Source organism: Aphidius gifuensis, linkage group LG1 (genome assembly GCF_014905175.1).
Source record: "Aphidius gifuensis isolate YNYX2018 linkage group LG1, ASM1490517v1, whole genome shotgun sequence".
Classification (NCBI taxonomy): Eukaryota; Metazoa; Arthropoda; class Insecta; order Hymenoptera; family Braconidae; genus Aphidius; species Aphidius gifuensis.
In genome coordinates, this window is record NC_057788.1 from 17,673,862 (window position 1) to 17,698,612 (window position 24,751).

General features: G+C 29.1%; 1 protein-coding gene across 4 annotated transcripts; it reads left to right on the top strand.

Annotated features, from left to right (window-relative positions):
• Window positions 1-14,014: 14,014 nt before the first annotated feature.
• On the top strand, window positions 14,015-18,625 carry LOC122850022 (protein transport protein Sec24C-like). Of its 4 annotated transcripts, none has more exons than XM_044148980.1 (4): window positions 14,015-14,454; window positions 15,001-17,715; window positions 17,912-18,096; window positions 18,185-18,625. In XM_044148980.1, exons 2-4 carry the CDS (start codon window positions 15,009-15,011, stop codon window positions 18,326-18,328), a joined length of 3,036 nt encoding a protein of 1,011 aa, XP_044004915.1. In that variant the 5' UTR covers window positions 14,015-14,454; window positions 15,001-15,008; the 3' UTR covers window positions 18,329-18,625. The 4 variants fall into 4 exon arrangements, with proteins under 4 accessions (XP_044004915.1, XP_044004923.1, XP_044004941.1 ...); XM_044148988.1 differs by having other exon boundaries at window positions 14,015-14,230; XM_044149006.1 differs by having other exon boundaries at window positions 14,019-14,145.
• Window positions 18,626-24,751: the final 6,126 nt, after the last annotated feature.

Consider the following 24,751-nt stretch of genomic DNA (forward strand, 5'->3'; position numbering starts at 1 on the left):
CTTTCTGCCAGTCATATTATTATTATTAATTAAATGTTTGTATTTTATCTTGCATTTAATTTTATTTTGAATTTTATTATTGACACTATTAACCAGTTTGTATCGTTGCCCAGTATTTACTTTTTCAATATCATTGTCATATTTATTATTGACCACATTGACTTTCATTTTCTTTTCAGCAACATTCAAATTGTTATTATTAGTATTATTTTTACATATATTATTATCATAAATTATTTGGTGATAATTATTTATTTTCTCAACATGATTCTGGTGATTATTATGGACAAAATTTAATTCATTTTCATGACAACCATTTGTTGCATCAATGTATTGATTATGAATTTTATCCACAACATTAGATACACCTTTATTTTCACATATATTTTCAACAAAATTTAATTTATTTTGCTGATTACAATTTATTTTATCATTTTGATTGTTGTGGTTATTCATCACAACATTAAATTTATTTTTATCTTGATTATCAACAACTATTGCTTGATTGTGTTGATCACACATTGTTTTATCACTGTGATTAGCATCTTTTAAGATATCACCCTCCTGCTGATCATTTATTTTATTTTCATTTTTAAACATATTGTCATCACCATTCAATTTATTTTGTTGATGGTTATTTATATTTTCGATATGTTTAAATTTTTCTTCAAGCTGTGCTCGTGCTTTATCTGCTTGTGCACGTTTATGCTCAGCTTGCGCACGTTCACTTTCAGCTCGCGCACGTTCACGCTCGGCTTTTAGTTGTGCCTGTCTCGACTCTTCTATCTCAAATTTTAATATTAATATTTCTGCCTCTTTGGCTGCCATCTTGCACAACAACGTGTTATTTTTATTTTTATTATTTTTATTATTTTTACTTTTATCAACAATTGTTGTATTTATTTTATTTTTGTTTTTACTTTTGTGGCAATCTTCTGAGGTGTTACCCCCCTGTTGCTCACTCAATATTTTCATGTTTTCCATTTCTTTAGTAATAAATTTTTCATTTGTATGTTGTGACTTCATATCACCAAAATACTGAACAATATTGTATTTGTTTATGCTGATAGATTCATCACCATAATTTATTGACACTTCATTTTTAATCATCCATTGATATCCTAATACCATATCATAACCAAGATCATATTCTACAACTGCTTTATCATAAAATTTGACCCCGTTTATTATATATGTAAAATAAACTGTTTTATTGGCTGGATTATTTTGGTCATCATCTATTTCTAAAACTTCTAGATGTGATTGTTTAAAAACAGTATAAGACATCATATTATGTGCACCACCTGTCCTTATCAATGCCTTGTATTTATTCTTGCCCATTGTAATTATTACATTTGGACATTTTATGTGCTGATTATTACTTAAACTCAATATAGTATTTGGTTCTTCCATTTTATCCTTATTCGAATACCGGCAATTATTTCAATATTTTGAATATTCTATTATCAATTATTTTATGTTGAATATATTTTTAATGAAAATGTTGTGTTTAATTTTCACGTATTCTTTTCATACAATTAATTTTGTTGAAAATATTATTATTATTATATATGTACTTTATTATTTTTATTTTATTTTTATGATGAAATATTCAATACTATGACGTGTTCAACTTCTAGTTGCCACGTGTAATTTTATTTTATTTTTATTATTTTCAATTTTCTTGACAAATTTTTACACATCAGGCGTGTCCAACATTAGTTGCCACGTGTAATCAGATTTTATTATTATTATTGTTTAATTTTTCTGATGAAATTTTCACAAATATAGCGTGTTCAACACTTCGTTGCCACGTGTATACAAATTATTATTATTGTTATTTGCTCACAAAATTTGTTGATTTTCATTTAATTTATATGCGAAAATTCTTTCTCAACAATTTTTATATTTTAATTTAATGATGTATTTTATATATTTATCAATTTTATCTACAATATTATTCTTCTCACTCTTGTGATTGAGATTATAATTTTGAGCCAATTATATGTACTCACGACTGAATTTTCACAATTTTATTGATTTTTCTCTTGAAGATGTCTTTCATACAATCATCAAGTATTTATATTATTCTCTTTTTCTCACCTCGTGGTCGAGCCTCTATGTTAGGAGCCAATTTGTAACCTGCGGTTTTTATTACTATTTGAATTCTTTTATTTTATATTCAAATTTTACCACCAAATTACTTTAATTTAATATTATAAGATTTTAGTTAAATATTTTAAATAAAATCGAACACAATTTTTTAATTTAATATTATTTTAATTCTTTATTTTAATATTCAGTTTATATGATATACTGATAATAATTATACAAGATATGCTTTAATGTATGTGTGATGTGGCAAAGCCACGTCACCAAGAAGTATTTATAAGTTTTATTTTACGGACGCACTCGATGGTGGCCGGACTGGAAGTAATTTTTATATTTTTAATATTTTACAAACTAAATTTTCTCCGCTGGCGCTCGTACAAGTTCGAGCGTCATCGGGCTCATGTGCGCAGTAAAAGATGCAGTAGCGCAAATTTGCGTTATGCCACTTCCATCTCGTTACAGTTATCTATCTCGTTTCTTCCTTACCAGTTAAATTGCAGTTTTCCTCGAATGGATAGTAAATTTAAATATATAATGAAACCATACAATTAATTTGATTAAAATTTGTATTTTTAAAAAATAAATTTACATGTATTTTATTTATAATATAAATAAAAAATGTCCAAGGAAAAGCAGTAGCTAAGGAAAAGATGTAGCTAAGGAATTAATGTGACTAAGGAATTAATGTTGCCAAAGAATTATATTTCAAGGAAATAATTCATTAGTCACATTAATTCCTTAGCTACATCTTTTCCTTAGCTACTGCTTTTCCTTGGACATTTTTTATTTATTTTATAAATAAAATACATATAAATTTATTTTTTTAAAATACAAATGTCCAAGAAAAAGCAGTAGCTAAGGAAAAGATGTAGCTAAGGAAAAGAGGTTGCCCTACATGTTAATTTCTTTGGCAAAATATATTTCGTATAAATTTACATGTGACAACATCCTTTCCTTAGCTACCTTTTTCCCTATGACCATTTATTTTTTTAAATTAATAAAAAGCTATGGGAAAAGTATTAGCTAAGGAAAAGAGGATGCCTACATGTTAATTTCTTTGGCAAAATTAATTTTATACTAATTAACATGTGGCTACATCTTTTCCATAGACATTTTTCCAATAGCTTTCTATTTATCATACGATATTAAATAAATAAATAAAAATAATAAATATTAATCACATTTCAAATCATAATATAAATCAGTCGGTAGCATAGTTCGGGCCGATATTAAAGATATTATTGTCATATTATCCACATTCTCCCCTCCTTTCACCCAAACGCAAAAATCGGTCTCTGCGCATGGGAAAAATCTTCAGTTAGGGAAAAAAATAAGCCCAGAAAAAAATACACGTAGTGCTACCCCCCTGTAGTATAGTGTCACATACGCCTATATTAGGTGTATTCTTTTATGGCGGATTTCCACCTCCCTTAGATGTCCGTTCTTTTTTTTACCCCTTCTTTAAACGTTTGAGCATAACTAGTTAAGAAGGGGAGCTCAAACGCTCAAAGAAGGGGTAAAAAAAAGAAGGGATATCTAGTGGAGGTGGAAATCCGCCAGAAAATCCGCCATGAAAGAATACACCCATTACATTGCGACAATAGGTGCGTTCTTTGACTTGCGGGAGCCTGCGGGTATCCCCACCTCTAGCGATCCCTCTCTACTCTTTTTCCCTTTCTTTTTCTAACTTGCGTGAAATTTCGTTATTGCGCTTCCAGTTCCACGCAAATCAGAAGAAAAAAGGGAAAAAAAGTAGAGAGGGATCGTTAGAGGTGGGGATACCCGCAGGCTCCCGCTAGCGAAAGAACGCACCTTATACTATAGGAAAATACTGACGTCACAAGTATCATAAGTGTGGGAGCGAATATTTTACATATGAAATGAGTATTTTGTATAGGGAGCCATACAGCGAGCCATCGTGACCAGGTCTTACACATACGTTGCCATATCTCAATATTGTTATTATTAATATTCTTATTTACAGTGATCCAGCGTGAACTACAATCACATATATCATTGTGTAGTTGTAGTATAATGCGTGTGGATTTAGGAGTTTTAAATTGACAGTTGACAATTGATAATTAATAATTATTAATAACAAAATCATTGGAAACTATAATCAGTAGTAAAAAAATTGAGGAATTGTGTATTCATTATTGCATAGTCATGTTTCAATAAAATGTTGATTAATAATTACACATTTTCATTATTATATTTTCTGAGTATTGTATAATCTATATACCCGGGAAAAACGGTTTGTATACAACCATATACAACCATATACAATCATATACAAACATATACAATCGTATATAGATGTATATGGAAAGTTGATTATTTTAGTGACTTTGTATACAACCATATACAGTTGTATATAAGTTTACACAATCATATAAACTTGTATATAAGTTTATACAATTATATAAACTCATATATGAGGTATAAACTGTTTGTATACAACCATGTACAACCATATACAACTATATACAACCGTATACAACTATATACAACCATATACAACCATATACAACTATATACAACCATATACAACTATATACAACCGTATACAACTATATACAACCATATACAACCATATACAACTATATACAACCATATACAACCATATACAACTATATACAACCATATACAACCATATACAACCATATACAACTATATATAACCCTATACAACTATGTACAACTATATACAACCATACAACTTGGTAGCTTAGTTTATTAATCTTGTATACAATCATATATGGTTATATACAAACATATATGGACATATACAACTGCACTGAGAGAAATTTTAACTAAAAATTAAAATCATGGTTGAATAGAAATTACTATAGTACTTTGTAATTTTTGTTTTAATTCTGGGACTGGCCGCGAGAGTTGGAATTCTACAATAAAATTATGTAAAATGTGTAAAATGTCAAAACATTGCTAGGTTACTTCAAGCCTCTATACATCGTTATCCATTGCAGATAGACATGGGGTTGAGTGAAGTTTATTATTGAAAATTCAATTCTAAACAATTTATGAAGAATTACTTTTTTTGATTAGTCTCTTAGATTATGAGTTATGAGTTAATTAAATAAAGAACATACATGTTTAGTGAAAACAATAAAAATTATTATATGTTTGAATGAAAAATACTGCACAATTTAATAAATATTCTTATATATATAATAAAAATTATCATGTAGACATATAAAAGTTAGCATAGACTTAAATATTTTTTACTATATAGCTTTGTAAAAATTCTGTTTGTGGGGCGAAATAACACAAAGATGGCCGACCAATTGAACAAATGATTGAACTGTCATGTAATTTCAAGCATTTCTACAGCCTTATCTGTTGAAGCTAGGTATGGGGTTAAGCGAGGTTTATTATTAGTTATTTATTTCTAAACAATTTATCAAGAATAACTTTTTTCTATTTAACAATTAGTTTTCGAGTTTTGAGCGTGTAAACAGAAAAGAAAAAATGTTGCCGGGAATTGATTGCTATTCTCCGTGAATCTAGCACAAACTGCCCAACTTAACACAAAAAATGTCCAACTTTTAAATAAAATTTGTAATAAAATTTAGTAAATTCTAAAACCGGTAGTGGGTAAATTCTCAGTCTGCTAGAATTTACTTGTGAGTGTCGTGAATTTAGTCATTTTTTTAAACAGAAATTACAATAAAATTGTGTAAATTTTATGGCTTAGTAGTGTATATAGTCAATGGCCAGATTTTTTACATAATTTTATTGTAAAAATTATTTATCAATATACGAATAATTCTTATAAATGACGGGGGAACGCAGTTTTTACTATTTATTTTGTAATTTTTTCTTTTACGTTTGTAATTCTTAGTTAATATAATACAATATACTTAGTTAATACATACAACTATACAACTTAGTAGCTTACTTTATTTATCTTGTATACAATTATATATGGTTATATACAAACATATATGGACATTTTTAAAATTATATACAATTTTACAACTCAGTATAGCACATTGAAGACTGACAAACCTATGACTTGCCATTCATCGATTTTTATTCGGGTCACTAAGACTGATTTTTTTTCATTCTTTCCATGTATATAAAAATATATTAAGAACCGCTATTATGTATTTAATATTGGAAGGGTGTTTGTTTAATAATATATAACAGCTACTTATTTTTTTTACGAAACAAAAATTTCAGGGATAAAAAATTTTTTTCATAAATTATGACAATACATTCCGGGGTATACGAAACAATTTAAATGAAATGCATATATCGGCCGATAGTGTTAGTTGATCCGTGGATTGCTATGATTATAATGAATATTTGAGTAAGACAAATTTTCCTAATTTTCAATTGTAGCTGCCGTGGTTAGGTAAGTAAGGCTCTGGAGTTTCAACTAGAAGATACCGTGTTCAAGTCCCGGTAAAGTCAAGTATTTATGGTGTAATTTTTTCGGTCAAATAAATCATCAAATATATAAACAAAAAGATTTAATTGATTAAATAATTATAAATTTTTTTTTTTTATGATATTAATAAATTTTTGAAAGTCACGGCATATAAACTTGTATACAACTATCTATGTTTGTATACAACTATCTATGTTTGTATACAACCATTCTTGAATTTGATCTATAAATTCCATATATGGTTGTATACAACTGTATACAACTTTATAAATTTGTATACAGAAAATGGCGATATACAACTGTATGAGTTTGTATACAATCATATATGGTTGTATATGATTGTATATGGTTGTATACAAACCGTTTTTCCCGGGATAATAAAAAGACATGACCGGATCCTTGGAAACGCAGTTTTACGCAAACTATCGGTCCGATTTACATGAAATTTAACTTAGATATTCAGTTTGAGTTCAGGAGGGTTTAAGTCAACGAAAATATCACCCAGGTTACTTTTTACGATCACCAGGAGGTCAAAATGATTTTTCTATTTTTCTTCGAGATTTTTCTTATTATGTTAATATTATTTTAACTAAAAATTATATTTTTCCAAAAAGGGGATATTAAAAATATTACATTAGTTTGTATTGCTGGCTTCAGGTTTCCCAGGATATGGAAATTGAATTTTTTATCATCTCCTGGGTTTTTTTTGATTAAACAGTATATTTTGTCGAGAACTGAATTTAGAATAACATTGTATTATTTTATAATGTTGGTTTTCGGTTCACCAGGATGTAGAGATTCGATTCTTTCATCATCTCCTGGGTTTTTTTTCGATTAAACAGTATATTTTATCGAGAATTAAAATTAGAAATATTGCATTATTTTATAATGTTGGTTTTCGGTTCACCAGGATGTAGAATCAACTCCTGGGGTTTTTTTTTATCAGATCAGATTTTTTATCAGAATTATAATTAATACCTAAATTAAATTGATTGTGTAATAAATCAACCAGTATAAAGTTTTATTTATTATGCATTGATAATTGATAGAGATGTAAGACAAGTTTGGCAAATATAATCCAAAGATCTAATAATGCCGTGATATGCAGAATGCGTGAAAAAAGGTTCTGAATTACAATTATTCGAATGATCTCTTTGTAAATTCAAAATCTTACTTAAGTTGGTTAATGTCAATATTAGGGATCATAGATTGACAGAAAGAACATACAATTACATGTTCGGATAATGACATGGTTAATTTCCCTTTTTCACATATGAAACAAAGAAAATCATTACGTACCCTGGTAGAAATAATCTCTCCGGATTTTTCTGGATTTTTCCGGACTTACTCCGGATTTCTCCGGACTTAATCCGAATTTCTCTGGATTTTCTACGTAATTGAGACTTCCGGAGATATTTACGGAGTAATCTCCAGACTATTTCTATAATATCTCCGGATTTTTTCCGGAATTTTGACTTAAAAAAACAAACACAAAAAAATGGAAAAATTGATAAGAAAAAGTAGAAATAAGAGTTTACATACGAAAAATAAAAAAGAAATTTTTTCTGAAAAAATCCGGAGAAAACCGGGAAAAACTCCGGAATAATATCTTCGGAAGTCTCAATTGCGTAGAAAATCCGGAGATAATCCAGAGATATTCGGAGAAAATCCGGAGAAATCATGAGAAATCCGGAAATATCCAAGAATAAAATTAAACTATAAATTCTTTGAAAATAATTTACCATTTATTTATTTTATTTATTTATTTATTTTCAATTGTGTATACCAATTATGTATCTTAACTTTTCTTGAATCACAAATCTTGCTTGGCAACAGAAAATCAACAACATTATAAAAAAAACAATTGAAAGCTGAAAGTATATTTCGAATTACTTACATTCAGGTCTATTTGGAAATATGAACATAATGAATTTTTGTCAAAATGAGTAGATTCAAGTTTTGATGTAAGAATATAGGTAGAGAATAAAAAAAAAACGTAACAGGTATTGATGGTATTTGATTTATAATTTATTTATTATATTTATTCTATTTGGATCAATAAGAGTTATACAAGTAAGACAGGGTTCACAACAGTAATCCAAACATTTAAGAATGCCGTTATCTAATAAATAACTGAACCAAGTTTCAAAATTACAATTACTTAAATGTTCTCTTTCTAAACTTAGAATTCCATTTCGAAATCGGTTTATATCAATATTAGGAATCTTCAAATGACAAAAAAAACATATATTGGCATTTTCGGATAATGACATCGTCAATTTTCCTTTTTCACATATTAAACAAGCAAAATCATTACGTACACTTTCATTAATCATCTCCAGTAATCTGATTGGCTCTGCAAGAAATGAAATAATGTCGAATCTAGAAATAATCTCTTTCATAAAAGAATAAAAACATACCTGTTTTATCGAATGCGAATTCCTGTTCATATTCTGAAATCTTTATTTGATCCAATTGGATACTGTGGTTATTCGCAATTGAAAAAAATTTTTTCTTCAAAATGTCGAGAAGCATTTTATATGAAATTTTTTTTTTCGAATGTTTATCAATGACTTTCAAAGATATATCATCGAATTTGAATAAAATATATCTATTATTGAAAGTCGTATCGCAACATGTCTAATTTAAAGGAAAGAAATTATTAATAAATGTTAAAAACAATAATAAAAATATTATAAAAAACAAACTTTGAAAATTTGGCGATCCATGATGTGTATAAAACGTCAATTATGTATCCTAATCTTTTTCAATTTATAAACTTTCCTTGGCAACGAAAATCAACAACATTAAAAAAAAACAAAAAAAATTCAAAGAGAAAAAAAAACAAAAAACAATTGAACGTTGAAATTAAAATTTATTCAAAACAAATTATAATGGAACACCCGAACAAAAATTAACGTTAGCAACATATTTGCCCTCTCTTATAATTACTGATGACAATTTTATTTTTCAGTCAAGAAGAAAGTTTTAACTTTTTTTCGAGTTACTTACATTCAGGTCTATTTGGAAATATGAACATAATAAATTTTTTTTCGTTGATGTTCAGAATTTACGATGATAAAAAATTGAAAATATTTCCTGATGTACTAAGAGTGTTAAAAAAAAGCTGAATACTTTGGTTTACTGGAAAATATGATCACTGTTGATAAGATGAATAGAATATTTTTCGATTTACAAAAAATTTTGAAAAATTCCAACATTTTAATGGAGGTTATTAAGTTGACATATTTTATCTTTCTTATAATTACCGATGACAAACGTTATTTTTATAATGTGAGGGTTACAACTATATTTCGAGTTACGTACATTTATGTTTATTTGGAAATATGAACATAATAAATGATTTTTCCTTTATGTTCAGAATCTATGATAATAAAAACTTAAAAATATTCCCTGATGTTCCAAGTTCAAAAAAAGGTAAATTGGATATTAGAATAATTACATCTATTGGAAAATATTTTTTTTAGAAAATTTCCATTGATTTAATAATTTTATTCTTATTTGAAGTAAGCTGTATGTTTTTAAAAAAAAGACAATCATTTGAATTGCATAAAATTATCTCTTATAACTGACATGTCATTTTACAAATAAGTGATTAATATGCCGAAAAGAAAACAAAATATTGGAAGAAAAACATTATTAGGAAAAATATTAAAAAGATTCAAAGATCCACATGATTAAATTCAAGAAGATGATGATGAACCACGAGAAGATGTACAAACATTAACGTTAGATAAAATTCATAAACAGAAAAGTGAACGTACACAACGAAGACATTCTAAAATGAAAAAAAAATTCGAAATGAAAGCTTTCAATTATAGTTATGTAGTTCAGTAGTTGCGGTAAAGTATATATTAAAATATATACACAAAGGGAGTGATCAAGCTATTTATTCAATAGAAAATAAAAATAATAATGAAATTAACGAATATCAATCAGGAAGATATATAAGTAGCAATGAGGCAGTTTGGCTGATACTAGGTTTCAAAATACATGATCGATATCCAAATATTCAACATTTACACGTTCATCTCGAAAATGGTCAACGTGTTTATTTTTCAAATCAAAATATAGAAGAAAAAGTTGAAAAACCACCTGAAACCTGGTGGATCCACCAAGTGATAACGAGTCTTTAAATATATTTTTATATTATACTAAGTGGTAAAAATACATTAAAAATTCGAAAAAACTGTCCAATTGTATTTGTCTAGGAACTTTTGACTTTTTTATTTTCAATAGCCTTATCGATATGGGATTAATATATTACTAACCATAACCGTAACCAGCCCTAACGGTATTAATATTTGAAACTTACCTGTATATATTTTATTATACAATATAATATTTGTATGTATTCTATATGTATATTATATATATTTGTATATATATTTGTATACTTTATACATGTATACATATGAAATGTTTTTTTCGTTGAATTATTTGTGTTTCTGTTGCTAAGAAGAAAAATAACGATAATAATAAAAAAAAAAAATAAAACATATTGACATAAGCATTCCCCGGCAACGCCGGGTCCGGCCTACTAGTAACTAAATAAATAAATAAATAGAACATCTAATTATTCTTTTCTGGTCTTGTAATTAATAAAAAAAATTACATTGTTAAAAATTTTATTATAATTTTTCCATAATTTGTTATTGATACGCCAATTTATCTGCAATGATTAAATGAATAAATGAATAATTTAATAATAAGTAATAGCAATATCCGAGTTATTTCATGAAAAACCAAGTATACGTATCAATTTATTAATTAACTTACGATTTAATTTCAATAGTTCCTAATAGTAATCAATTTTGAATTTAAAAATGGACGGACCATTTTTTTGTTAACAGTTGGTAAAATCAATTTACCTCGATATTATCGAATATCCGATATTACTTCGCCAAAATATCGGTTTGATAACGATATCGTATTTTGATATCGCAATATCCGATAATATCGAGATTGGCGATATCGCACATCCCTACCCGAAAGCCAGTCACTCTAACTCCCACTCATGAGCACTTTCCTACCTATGGACCCAGACATGCGCGGCACGCTTTCCTAGCCCACAACACGAATAAGTTTACGATCAGGCTTCGTATGCAGTTGGAAGCCCGGAAGTTCAAGATTGCGATCATAGAAAATTTTTGATATTTTGTCGTGGTAGACATGATTTGTTTGTCATGAATTTTTATAGGCACAAATCAATAAAATAATATTATTAAATTATTAATAATAATTTTAAAAATACTTTTTACAACCGTAATAAGTAACAAAAGCAAATGGCATATGCAATATGGCTGTTTTTGTTGTTTACAATATCTACAGTAACCTCTAGTTACTTCTAACTTTATTTTATCACAATATTTTTCGTCTACTGCGCCGCTTTCGGGTTTCCGAGTGATTTTTGGAACGTCCCCTTTATTTTTTTCCCATTTATTTTCGCGCATGCGCAGTTGAATGCGCAATCAGCAAAAATGTCAGTTTGCAACAGCGTAGGACATGAGTGGCTGGATCAGCTATGTTTTAATTCTTTTTTTTTAAGAATTATTTTTTCGACGCCACTGTTCTCTCCTCAAGTTTGAATGACATGCGCATCAAAGTGAAAAAAAATGAATACACAAAAGAAAGCACATCTAGGGTCCGTTCAGAAACTCTCATTTTTTTGGATCCTCAAGACGGCGGAGATCAGTGCCTTTCTAAATTGCTGGGCTGAATCACCGCCATCTTGAAGATCCGAAAAAATAAAAATTTCTGAACGGACCTCAGCAGTCCAATTCACAGGGCATTACAATTTAGGGCTTTTACAAGCGCTATCACCGGCAAAAAAAAGCCCTAAATTGTAAAAAATTTGCCCTGTGAATTGGACTGCCGTATTCACAGGGCAAATTTTATACAATTTAGGGCTTTTTTTTGCCGGTGATAGCGCTTGTAAAATTTTTTTTATATAGATTTTACCATGGTAGAAACATACAGGTAGGTCCATGCGCATACGTTTTTTTAAGCCAATAAAGAGTGCTGACCACCGGTTGCCATATTGGCTAAAGTGGCGGGACTTTATTTAAATCATAAATTAAAATACATATTAAAGATGATCTTAATAGAAGATTAAAATAATAAAAATACATAAACAAATGATTAATTATATAAAAAATAAAAAATAAAATACATATTAAGCTTTGTTACATATTTTTTTTAACTCATTTTTCTTTTTTTTTTTTTTTTATTATCTTCTATAATTTGCTCATGAAAAACTCTGAGTCAAATGTACGTACAAGTATGTACCAAACATTGTATTGCATCCAGTGCATAATAATAAAATAATTTCTCTTCAGACCCACTATTTATTAAATGATGTTGATGGCAATGTTGTTATTGAAAATAGATATTTGCTTTAGTTTCATATAAAAAATAATAAAAAACACTGATATATATTATCTTTATCTTAGACTGTTAAACTTGAGACTGATTGGTATAAAATATTAAAGATAATATTGTTGTAATAAGTATAAGTATTGTTATGTGTAATACATTTGATACTTTTAGATTAAAATATTTGTTTTTTTACATATATTTATTGCTGTTACATACATTGATAAATAAAATATAAAAGGTAATATTTTTGTAATGAACAAAACAGGTATTACTATGTATGTAAACAATAATATCAGTAAAAATATTTTTTTTTAATTAAAATTTTTATGGTATGTAACTAGCAGTTGAATTTCAAGCTATCTTTGTATCATTTTGTCAAAAAATTATTATCATAGAAAATAGAATAAATACACCAAAAAGATAGATTAAAAAAAAAGTAATAAAGATGTATTTATTTCTGTTACATACATTAATGAGTCAGAGAAATATTCAGTCAGACAAATATTGCTTATTTTTTGAATTTAAACTTAGCGGTGCTACCACTACAAAAATATAAAATCCACCATAACAAAAAATTAGCCAGCTTTTTGGCCTCGGTCAGGGGTGCGTTCCGTGGCTATCCAGTCCGTACGAACTTCAAAATGGCGGAGTTTGGAAATATTTTGATCCTTTGTTGTGGTAGACCTGATTTTTTTCATTTGAAAATAATCTGATCAAATTTGACGTTAGCCAATTTATTCGACAGATTTGAAATAATTAAATAGAAACTCTGTCAACTTAAACCTGAAAAAAATAGTAATACTTAATATTTTAAGTTTTTATAAATCTCTGGCCTTCTCTTTGGCTATAGTGATGTATCATAGTAACTTTTAACATTATTAGAATTTTCATTTTTTACGTCGCCATTTTGAAGTTCGTACGGACTGGATAGCCACGGAACGCACCCCAGCACCCGTATTCACAGGGCAAATTTTTTACAATTAAGGGCTTTTTTTTTGCCGCTGATAGCGTTTGTTAAATTTTTTTTATATAGATTTCACATACAAAAGCTCCACAAGCGCTGCCAGTGGAGGTAAAAAGCCCTAAATTGTAATGCCCTGTGAATTGGACTGCTCTTTCGAGTGCTTTCGAGAGTAATCACATAAATTTTGGAGAAGTCATGGCGAAACATCGGGGAAATTCGGAGAAACTTCCCGAATATCAGTGGTTTTGAAATTTGTGGCATGTATCAATATTATAGGATAATAAAAACTATGAAATATGTTACTTTAATAATTCAAATAAAAAATGAAATTGAAGTTATGAGGTATGACAACAGGCGCATGCGCAGTGGAGCTGACGTGGCAGCTTACATACCTTTCCACGATTTCAACGACAATAATAAAAGAAAGAGATTAAAAGATTGCCATGATTAATTGAAATTAATTTGTAAACTTATATTATTATAATAATTGTTGATGTTATGATTATATCACTAACATTAATAACTGGTGATGTGCTATAAATAATAATTTATTTTATGTTTTATTTGTAAGTGTTTTATTCTTGACAGCTCTAATTTTTTCTAAACTGTATTTATTCATGTTTTATTCTTGACAGCTCTAATTTTTTCTGAACTGTATTTATTCATTTTTTTAATACATTTGTTTTGTCACTTAATATCGTTTTAAAGTTTCTTTTTCAAAAGTTTTTTGTGACTACATATTTTTATATTTAATTATTTAAAAAGTTTAGTTATTATTCTTTGGTATTTTTTTCTGTGACGTCTACTTTTATATTCTTTCAAACATCTACTGTAATGATAAACTATTGTTTTTTTCTCATTATTTTATTTGAAGTTAAAAAATATATATTTTTTGATGTCTAAAACTAATAATGCTTATTAGTAGAAGTAAAGTACATTGTTTCTATCTATGCCGCATCACCATCTGTCAATTAGCAGTCGAAATCAATTGATTTCGACTGCTATTCAAAAAACGAATGATTAACAACATTATTCCTGTTTTAACGCAAAAATAATAATTTTTTTTTTTCCTTTACGATTTTAACACTATTATAATTTTGTTGATATCATAGTGTAAAAAATGAATCCACAATACATCCAGCAACTCCAACAACAAAAGCAGCCAGGTCCACAATATGTTAACTCCTTCGGAGTTCCTTCATGCGATGGACCGCAACAAAATATAAAAGTTCCACAACAATATCCAACGCAGAAATTGATGTCAGGCCTATCATTACCACCACAAAAATCTGGAATAGTACCTAGACCAGCACCACCGATTCTAACAGAATCATCTAATGCATTAAGTCAAAATCCACCGATCATTCAACAACGACCACCTATGGTTGGAGGTTCAATGCCTATTCAACAACCAGGACTAATGCCACAACAGCAAGGTCGAATACAAAATCATCAACCAGGATATCCAATAAACTACCAACAGAATCAACAACAACAACAACAACAACAACAAGATTCATATAACTTGCAGAGAAGTCAGTACCAACTTGGTGCTAATATGCCTGGGACATCATCTGGTTACCCGGTAAATCAACCAGGACGCCAAGCAAATGGTCCTGATTCAGATAAAATGCCTCTTCAACAACCAGGACAAATTCTGCAACAGCCAGGTCGTATACAAAATTTTCAACAACCAGGATATCCGATTAATTATACACCACAACCACTACAAGATTTATATAATATACAGAGAAATCAATATCAACAACCTGGTGTTAATATGCCAGGCACAACATCCCCTGGTTATCAGCCAAGTCAACAAGGGCAACAAGCAAAACGCCTCGATCCAGATACAATGCCAAGTCCAATACAAGTTATGCAAGATGATCAAAAAACCCGTGGTGGCGAGTTTATAACAAATCAAAAAGGTCTTGTGCCACCATTTGTAACAACAAAATTTATTGTTAAAGATCAGGGTAATGCATCACCACGTTTTATTAGATCAACAATATATGCTGTACCAACAACAAGTGATATTATGAAACAAACTGGTGTACCATTTGGTTTAATAATAAGTCCAATGGCTAAAATTGTTGATGGTGAAAATGAACCACCAATTGTTAACATGGGTGATATGGGACCAGTTAGATGTGTTCGTTGTAAAGCATATATGTGTCCATTTATGCAATTTATTGATGCTGGAAGAAGATTTCAATGTTTATTTTGTCATGCAACAACTGAAGTACCAAGTGAATATTTTCAACATCTTGATCATACTGGACAACGCATGGATCGCTATGAAAGACCAGAATTAATGCTTGGTACATATGAATTTATTGCAACAAAAGATTACTGCCGTAATAATACAATTCCGAAACCACCAGTCTTTATTTTTGTAATTGATGTGTCATACAATAATATTAAATCAGGATTAATTAATTTAATTTGCAGTGAAATGAAAAATATATTGAAAAATTTACCAAAAGATACAAGTCAGGATAAAACAAAAATGAAAGTTGGTTTCATAACATACTCAAATACAGTACATTTTTATAATATTAACTCAAATTTAACACAACCCCAAATGATGGTTGTTGGTGATGTACACGAAATATTTATGCCATTATTAGATGGATTTTTATGTGATGCTAACGAAAGCGGAGCAGTTATTGACAGTTTAATGACACAAATACCATCAATGTTTGCTGATACACGTGAAACTGAAACAATACTTGCGCCAGCAATACAAGCTGGTATTGAAGCATTAAAAGCATCTGGTTGTCCTGGTAAATTAATTGTATTACATTCATCATTACCAATTGCTGAAGCACCAGGTAAATTAAAAAATCGTGATGATAGAAAGTTACTTGGTACTGATAAAGAAAAAACAATATTAGCACCCCAAAATAACATATATAATAATTTAGGACAAGATTGTGTTAATGTTGGTTGTTCAGTTGATTTATATTTATTTAATAATTCATATATTGATATTGCAACAATTGGACAAGTATGCCGTCTATCTGGCGGTGAAGTATTTAAATATACATATTTTCAAGCTGATACTGATGGTGATAGATTAATAACAGATATAATTAATAATATATCACGCCCAATTGCATTTGATTCAGTTATGAGAGTTAGAACATCAACTGGTGTTAGACCAACTGACTTTTATGGTCATTTTTATATGTCAAATACGACTGACATGGAAATAGCATCAATTGATTGTAATAAAGCTATTGGAGTTGAGATAAAACATGATGATAAATTAAATGATGATGATGGTGTTTATATACAAGTTGCTTTACTTTATACATCATGTAGTGGAATTAGACGTCTTAGAATTATTAATTTAAGTCTCAAGACATCATCACAAATGGCTGAATTATATCGTACATGTGATCCAGATGCAATTATTAATTTTTTTTCAAAACAATGTGTATTTGAATTATCTAAAAGTACACCTAAATTAATAAAAGATAATTTAATAACAAAATGCGCAACAATATTAGGCGCATATAGAAAACATTGTGCTTTACCATTTAGTGCAAGTAGACTTGTATTACCAGAGTGTATGAAATTATTACCACTTTATGTTAATTGTTTACTAAAGAGTGATGCATTATCTGGTGGTTCTGACATGACTGTTGATGATAGATCATATATTATGATGGTTGTTTCAACAATGCCTGTTTATACATCTGTTATTTATTTTTATCCAAGATTACTACCACTTCATGATATCAACATTAATGATGATGATCTTCCACAACAACTCAGATGCTCAATTGATAAATTTATTGATGATGGTGCATTTTTACTTGGTAAAAATTCATTTATCAATTCTTTTAATAATGCAAATACAATAATATTTTATATTTATATCTATTTTTAATTAAAATTATAGCTCGAGTTAAAATTTATGATCTTTATTACAAATAATAAAGATAATAATCTTTCTTATTATGCAGTTGTCTAGAGAAATTGAAATACATTGATTGATTTTTTTCTTTTATACAGAGAATGGAATCCACATGTTTTTTTGGCTGGGTCTGGGACTTTCTGCTGAATGGATTCAAGCTGTTTTTGGTTCCCCTGTTGCGGACACTGATCGTACCTCATTACCTGTTATTGATAATCCCCTTAATAAGCGTGTCAGAGATATTATTGCACAAGTACGCGCTGAAAGACATCACTGTATGAGAGTAAGATAAATGAGTATTATTTTGATTTAAGATAAAAGTTTGATGTAGATGATAAAGAAATAAATGAATAATTTTTGTGTTTATTTAGTTGACTATCGTACGACAGAGAGATAAATTGGAAATGGTACTTCGCCATTTTCTTGTTGAAGACAGGGGTAACGATGGTAGTCCTGGTTACGTTGATTTTCTCTGTCACATGCATAAAGAAATCAAGGCACTTCTCAATCAATAAAACTCGTAAATAATTGATTGGCTATTACTATTGTCTCAATGATAAAGAGTTATGAGATACATGTATTCATGCCTTGGTAGTTATCGGGAAATAATAAAAAGCTTAAGAAATTGAATAACATAAGTGATAATAATAAAATTACAATACTAATAAATAATTCATGAGAATAAATAACGGATTAAATTTTAAATGAAAGGGGAATTTTATTGATGACCATGAAAAATATATATTTATGTATATCACATTATCCTAGTGATTCACAGCTATAATCAATAATAATTTTGGGTATTTTTTGGTTTTTACCGAAAAAACAAGTTATAAATACGATATACTATTAAATATTTTTTTCAATTGATTTTTTTTTGTTGTGAATATTTGCATGTTATTATCGAAAAAATAAAAAAAAAACGAACAAACAATGCACTTGAAATCTTAACGAAATGAAAAAAAAAAAATGTGTAAAAATTAATATATAAATAAATTTATTCCTTATATAAAAACGAGAACAATCTCATTGGCTTAAGCATTAATATTCTTTTTAAAATTGTTCTCTTTTCTTTCTTTTCTTATGATATAAAGATATGTGTGTTTTTATTTATTGTTACTTTGCATTATTTTTTTTTGTTTTTCTCTTTTTACGTCAATAGGCTTCTTGTATACCGTTTTTAAGAGTTGTTTTTTTTAATTCCAGCGTTGACGTGTTGAATTTCATAAGTGTTACAACTCTGAATAATTACAATAACTGTTAATGATTGATACAATTATTAATAATGATAAAACTATCCTATAATAAAAAAAGCATTGGTGTCATGGCGGCGTTTTCTGCGTGCGCATTCAATTTTGAACTTGGCGCTTCATTTTTCAAACTTAGCGCCTCATTTTTGAATTTACTGGAATCTGATTGGGGAGCATTCGATAGCTGGCCGAGGGCCTCGGCCTGGGCCAACGGAAAAACAACTTGATAAATCAAAAACTCACTATGAGAAAATCTCATGTAAGGGCTCGAACTCACGACAAGCTAAAATTTCCGCTTGTAAACATGGCGGCCAATGGCGGCTGCAAAAATAACCAAATTCACTAAATTTATTGCAAATCCGTGATTTTAGACGAGCTTGGCGGTGTCAAGCTAGTTCTGCAGTCACGGAGAGACACCACCAGTGTTGGGTAAATGGTCGATTTTTGGGTTTAATACTTTCATACCGGTATGAAAGTATTAAACCGGTATAATACCGGTATGAAAGTATGAAAGTATGAAACTCAGGAACGCCCCCTATGGCATCAAAATTGTCTACCATACCAGCATAAAACTCTCGAATGTCAAATTTTTTGTTGATATATTAATAGATGTATTACAGAATAAACAAATAATATGAACAATATTTGATTATAAAAACAACAACAGTAATGTATTTTAATTTATTTGAACAGATAATAAGCTATTGACAAATGGCTAAGAAACGGATGTAGCTTCCCTGTTAATTTCTAAAGAATTAATTCAGCCAGTTTAGCTACCATTTTTCCCATAGCTTTTTATTATAATTTAAATAAATAAATGGTCATAGGAAAAATGGTAGCTAAGGAAAGGAAGTTGTCACATGTTAATTCATACGAAATTAATTTTGCCAAAGAAATTAACATGCAGGCAACATCCTTTCCTTAGCTACCGTTTTTTTCTATGACCATTTATTTATTTGAATAAATAAAAAGCTATAGGGAAAATGGTAGCTAAGGAAAGGAAGTTGTCACATGTTAATTTTTACGAAATTGATTTTGCCAAAGAAATAAACATGCAGGCAACATCCTTTCCTTAGCTAATATTTTTCCCATAGCTTTTTATTTATTTAAATAAATGGTCATAGGAAAAATGGTAGCTAAGGAAAGGAAGTTGTCACATGTTAATTTATACGAAATTAATTTTGCCAGAGAAACATGCAGGCAACATCCTTTCCTGGATAATATTTTTCCCATAGCTCTTTATTTATTTAAATAAATAAATGGTCATAGAAAATGTAAAGAGGAGTTGAACATGTTAATTATTGTAATTTTGCCTAAAATTAACATGCAGGCAACATCCTTTCCTCAGCTACCATTTTCCTATGACCATTTTTTTATTTAAATAAATAAAGAGCTATGGGAAAAATATTATCCAAGGCAAGGATGTTGCCTGCATGTTAATTTCTCTGTCAAAATTAATTTCGTATAATAACATGTGACAATAACTTTCCTTTCCTACTATTTTTCCTTATAGCTTTTTATTTGTTTAAATTAATAAAAAGCTATGGGAAAAGTATTAGCTACGGAAAGGATGTTGCCTGCGTATTAATTTCTTTGGCTAAATTAATATTTTATGAATTAACATGTAAACAACATCCTGTCCATAGACATTTTTCCAATAGGTTTTTACATAAATAAAAAAATAAAAAACTATGGAAAAAATAACTAAGGAAGGGTGTTGCCACATATTGATTTATAAAGAATTAATTGAGCCAAAGAAATTAACAGGTAAGCCTCATCCTTTCCTTAGACATTTGTCAATAGTTTTTAATATATTCAATAAATTTAGACCAACGATATGGCACTGCGGTAACGGTTCGAGCTTTGAGACAGGAGGTCTCGAGTTCGATCCCGACCACCGATGCCATGTATCGAGTGGTAGGCGCAAGCCGGCTGTACTGCTCAGGTTTTTCATGATTTTCCTGGGCTATAATAGGAATCGGGTACAGTTTGAACGCATTACAAAGTCGACATCCATGTCTGTCGCAAAAATGAGTTGTAGGAATTGACGGTTGGAAAATGTTTAAAGAAGGAGAGGCACCGTGCAAGAAACTTCCTAATAAGAAGTATAGCACGTTAAACAATTCATTTTATATTCAATAAATTTATTACTACTGACAAAAGTCTGAGAAAAGGATGAAGATTATTACTATTATGCTATAATTAAAGGAATGATATTCTTAAATTTAAATTATGAGCAATTCAAAATCGTGTGTGACGTAATATACGAAAAATTCCTACAGATGGCGCTACTAACGTGGTATGAAAGTATGAAACCTCCGCGGTATAATACCGGTATTATACCGAGGTTTACGACCGGTATGATACCGCGGTATTATACAAACCCAACACTGGACACCACGGATTTGCAGTAAATTTAGTAAATTTAGTGAATTTAGTTATAATTTGGTTATTTTTGCAGCCGCCATTGCACCGCCATGTTTACAAGCGGAAATTTTAGCTTGTCGTGAGTTCGCACCCTAAATATTTGAAATTATAATGTAGCAGTGCTGACACTACGAACATATAAAATTAGGGTTACCATATCTCGAGAAAACCAAATCAGGACATTTTCCCCCCACTCCAATATTTTACCCCTTCCACCTGTAAATTTATGTTTAAAGTAGATAATCATAACAAGTCATTTATTTTGATTATATGTTATTTATTTATTAGTTTTTTTTTTATTATTCAATAATTATTTATCAAAATTACACAAACGATAGAAATTTTTTTTTTTTTTTAAACTTTAACTAAGGCTAAACTTTAGTTTTCTCATATTTATTTGATCCACCTATTCTTTTTAAAACCTGTTTATTTTCAGGTTGCATCAAATATTTATAAAATTGTATACAAGAATATTTTCTTAAATTGAATTTAACAATAACTAAGTGACGAATATTTTCAACTAAAAGTCGATCTCGTTCATTCGTCCATTGTGCATTAATGAGTGAAAAAATTCTTTCACAGCCAGCATTATGCCCAGGTATTGCAAAAAAATATTGAGCTATTTTTAATATTTCTGAAAATGCAGCCTCATCAGGGTTTGCTTTAAAAAACTCACAAATTTTTGATTGACAATTTTCTTTGAAAAACTCGTTTGATTTTTCAGCTAGAAATCTTTTAAGATTAATGTATTGACTAAATGCAGTATTTTCATCAATGTCAATTTCTTGGTTTTTTAAAAATTTAATTGTTTCTTCTATATCAGAATATTCAATCTCAACTTCTTTTTTAAAATCCAACCATTTAAATGACTAAAAAAAATATAATTGCACGCCATTTTAATGTCAATAATTAGAGATATTCAAGAGTCCATCATAGATAGCGTGAATGATAAATTCTATATTATATTTATTAAAAAAAAACATTATAATAAAAAAATTAAAAAAATTTTGAATGAGTCTCAAAAATCAGGACATTTATCAAATCAGGACCGTATCAGGACAAGCCATTCAAAATCAGGACATGTCCTGCCAAATCAGGACGCATGGTAACCCTATATAAAATAAACCATGATAAAAAATTGACCGGATTTTTGGCCTCAGCCAGCTATCGAACGCTGCCTTGGGGTATCACGTGCATGTCGTATAAATTGATATACGTGGCGCTAATTGCATATACATATGTATGTGTGTAAGCTGACATGGTAGGTCAAAATTATTATCATGGAGCGTATAAGGAAGGGTTTTCATTTGAAGAAACTTTAGTAACTAAAATTTACTAAAACATTCGTTATTTTCAGTCATCGTGTTTATTTTGTTAATTTAATAATTTTTTCTCAGACGCAAGAACAAATTACCAATTAATAATAATGAAAGAGAGCGAAAGAACTGGAAAAAACGAACAGCAATAAATAAATAGTAAATTTTAGTTACTACAGTTTCTTCAAATGACCGCAAAACGCTAGCGCTTCCTTGCATACGCTCCGTGCATACGCTCGGTGTGAAAAGTGAACGAACACACCTCATATGTGATTATAACAACATTTTATATCTGTCAAAAAATATCAATGCCCATAACCTTCAAATGATTTACTAATATTTAATTGAATTGTTATAATTAAAAGAGTAATTAATGTGTTATAAATAAAAAAATAACGAAAAATTGAAAAAAAAAACAACATCCAAACACAAAAAAAAAAAAAAAAATAGATTCATTTTTAAATAGGGCACGCGAATCTGTAAGAATGAAAACAAGATTTGTACATAATTAATAATAACAAGTATTGTTAAGTAAAATTTTGGAGTAAACAGAATTTATTATTTAATCATTGTTGAAGTACGAAACCTGCATTCATTGGTTCAAATAAACTCACGACTTTCTATTGAAGAAGAAAAAAAAAACTTATTCAACAATATTTATAAATAAATGTTAACAATTGTTCGAGGTGACATGCAATCGTTGATAAACAAATTAATACAAAATAATTTTGATCATTTAGCAACTTTTTCATGATTCTGGGTCAATTAGAAAAAAAATTAACTTGCCCTCCACCTTTCAATAACGACGTGTAAATAAAATAATTGTTGACATTATTAAAAATTAGTACAAATCAAAAGGCTCTTATTGGGTTTTGTATCCACAGGCTGGGCTCAAGCATCATATTAGGCATTGTCAAATATTGTTTGTAAATTAATTTTTTCTCTAATTAAAAATTTCATTGTTTTTTTTTTTTTTTTTTTTGTTAATAACACCACATGATGACATGTCATTGGCAGTCATTGGAATTGGCATATAGCATATAGAAACAACTGAGGCGGCCGCTTGCGGCCGGCGAGGGCGGTAGTTAAAATAAATAACCGACTTGTTTTAAATGGTGTACGATGGTTGGGGGAAGTGTTGAGATAATGTAGGAATAGTTTTAGATTTTTTGATATATTTCAAAAGGGCAGCAGAGGGATGCAAACCACGAAATTTACATAATTTTAGGTATAAATTTTTTTTTTCATTCTTCGGCTACCCCTCTGATAGAAATAATCTCTCCGAATTTTCTCCTGACTTTCTCCGGATCGTCTCCGTATTTTCAACGTAATTGAGACTTCTGGAAATATTAATCCGGAGTATTTTCGGATTTTCTCCGGATTTTTTCGGAAAAAAATTCCTTTTTTATTTTTCGTATGTAAACACTTATTTTTGGTTTTTTTATTGATTTTTCCATTTTTTTTCTTGGTTTTCTTGAGCGAAAAATCCGGAGGTATGATGAAATTAGTCTGAAGATTACTCCGTAAATACCTCCGGAAGTCTCAATATTCATTCAATATGCATGTGCATAAGGTTTCTCATGATCTTCTTCTGCCGGTTTCACTCTAGAAAGTAGAAATACTGTAGTATTCCGGTAACGTGTGGGACTTGAGGGACGTTCCAAAAATCACTCGAAAACCCGGAAGTTCAAAATTGTGATCATAGAAAATTTTTGATAATTTGTTGTGGTAAACATGATTTTTGTTCATGTATTTTTATAGGCACAAAACAATAAGTTATTATTGTTTAATTATTAATAATAATTATAAAAATAATATTCACAAGTGTAATAAGTTACAAAAGTAAATGGCATATGCAATATGGCTGTTTTTGTTGTTTACAATATCTACAGTAACCTCTAGTTACTTTTAAGTTTATTTTGTCACTATATTTTTTCGTCTACTG

Coding starts and splice junctions, on each gene's coding strand:
- LOC122850022 (XM_044148980.1), top strand. CDS start 15,009: ATGAATCCACAATACATCCAGCAACTCCAACAACAAAAGCAGCCAGGT. Junction 17,716..17,911: donor TGATGGTGCATTTTTACTTG/GTAAAAATTCAT, acceptor TCTTTTATACAG/AGAATGGAATCCACATGTTT. Junction 18,097..18,184: donor AAAGACATCACTGTATGAGA/GTAAGATAAATG, acceptor GTGTTTATTTAG/TTGACTATCGTACGACAGAG.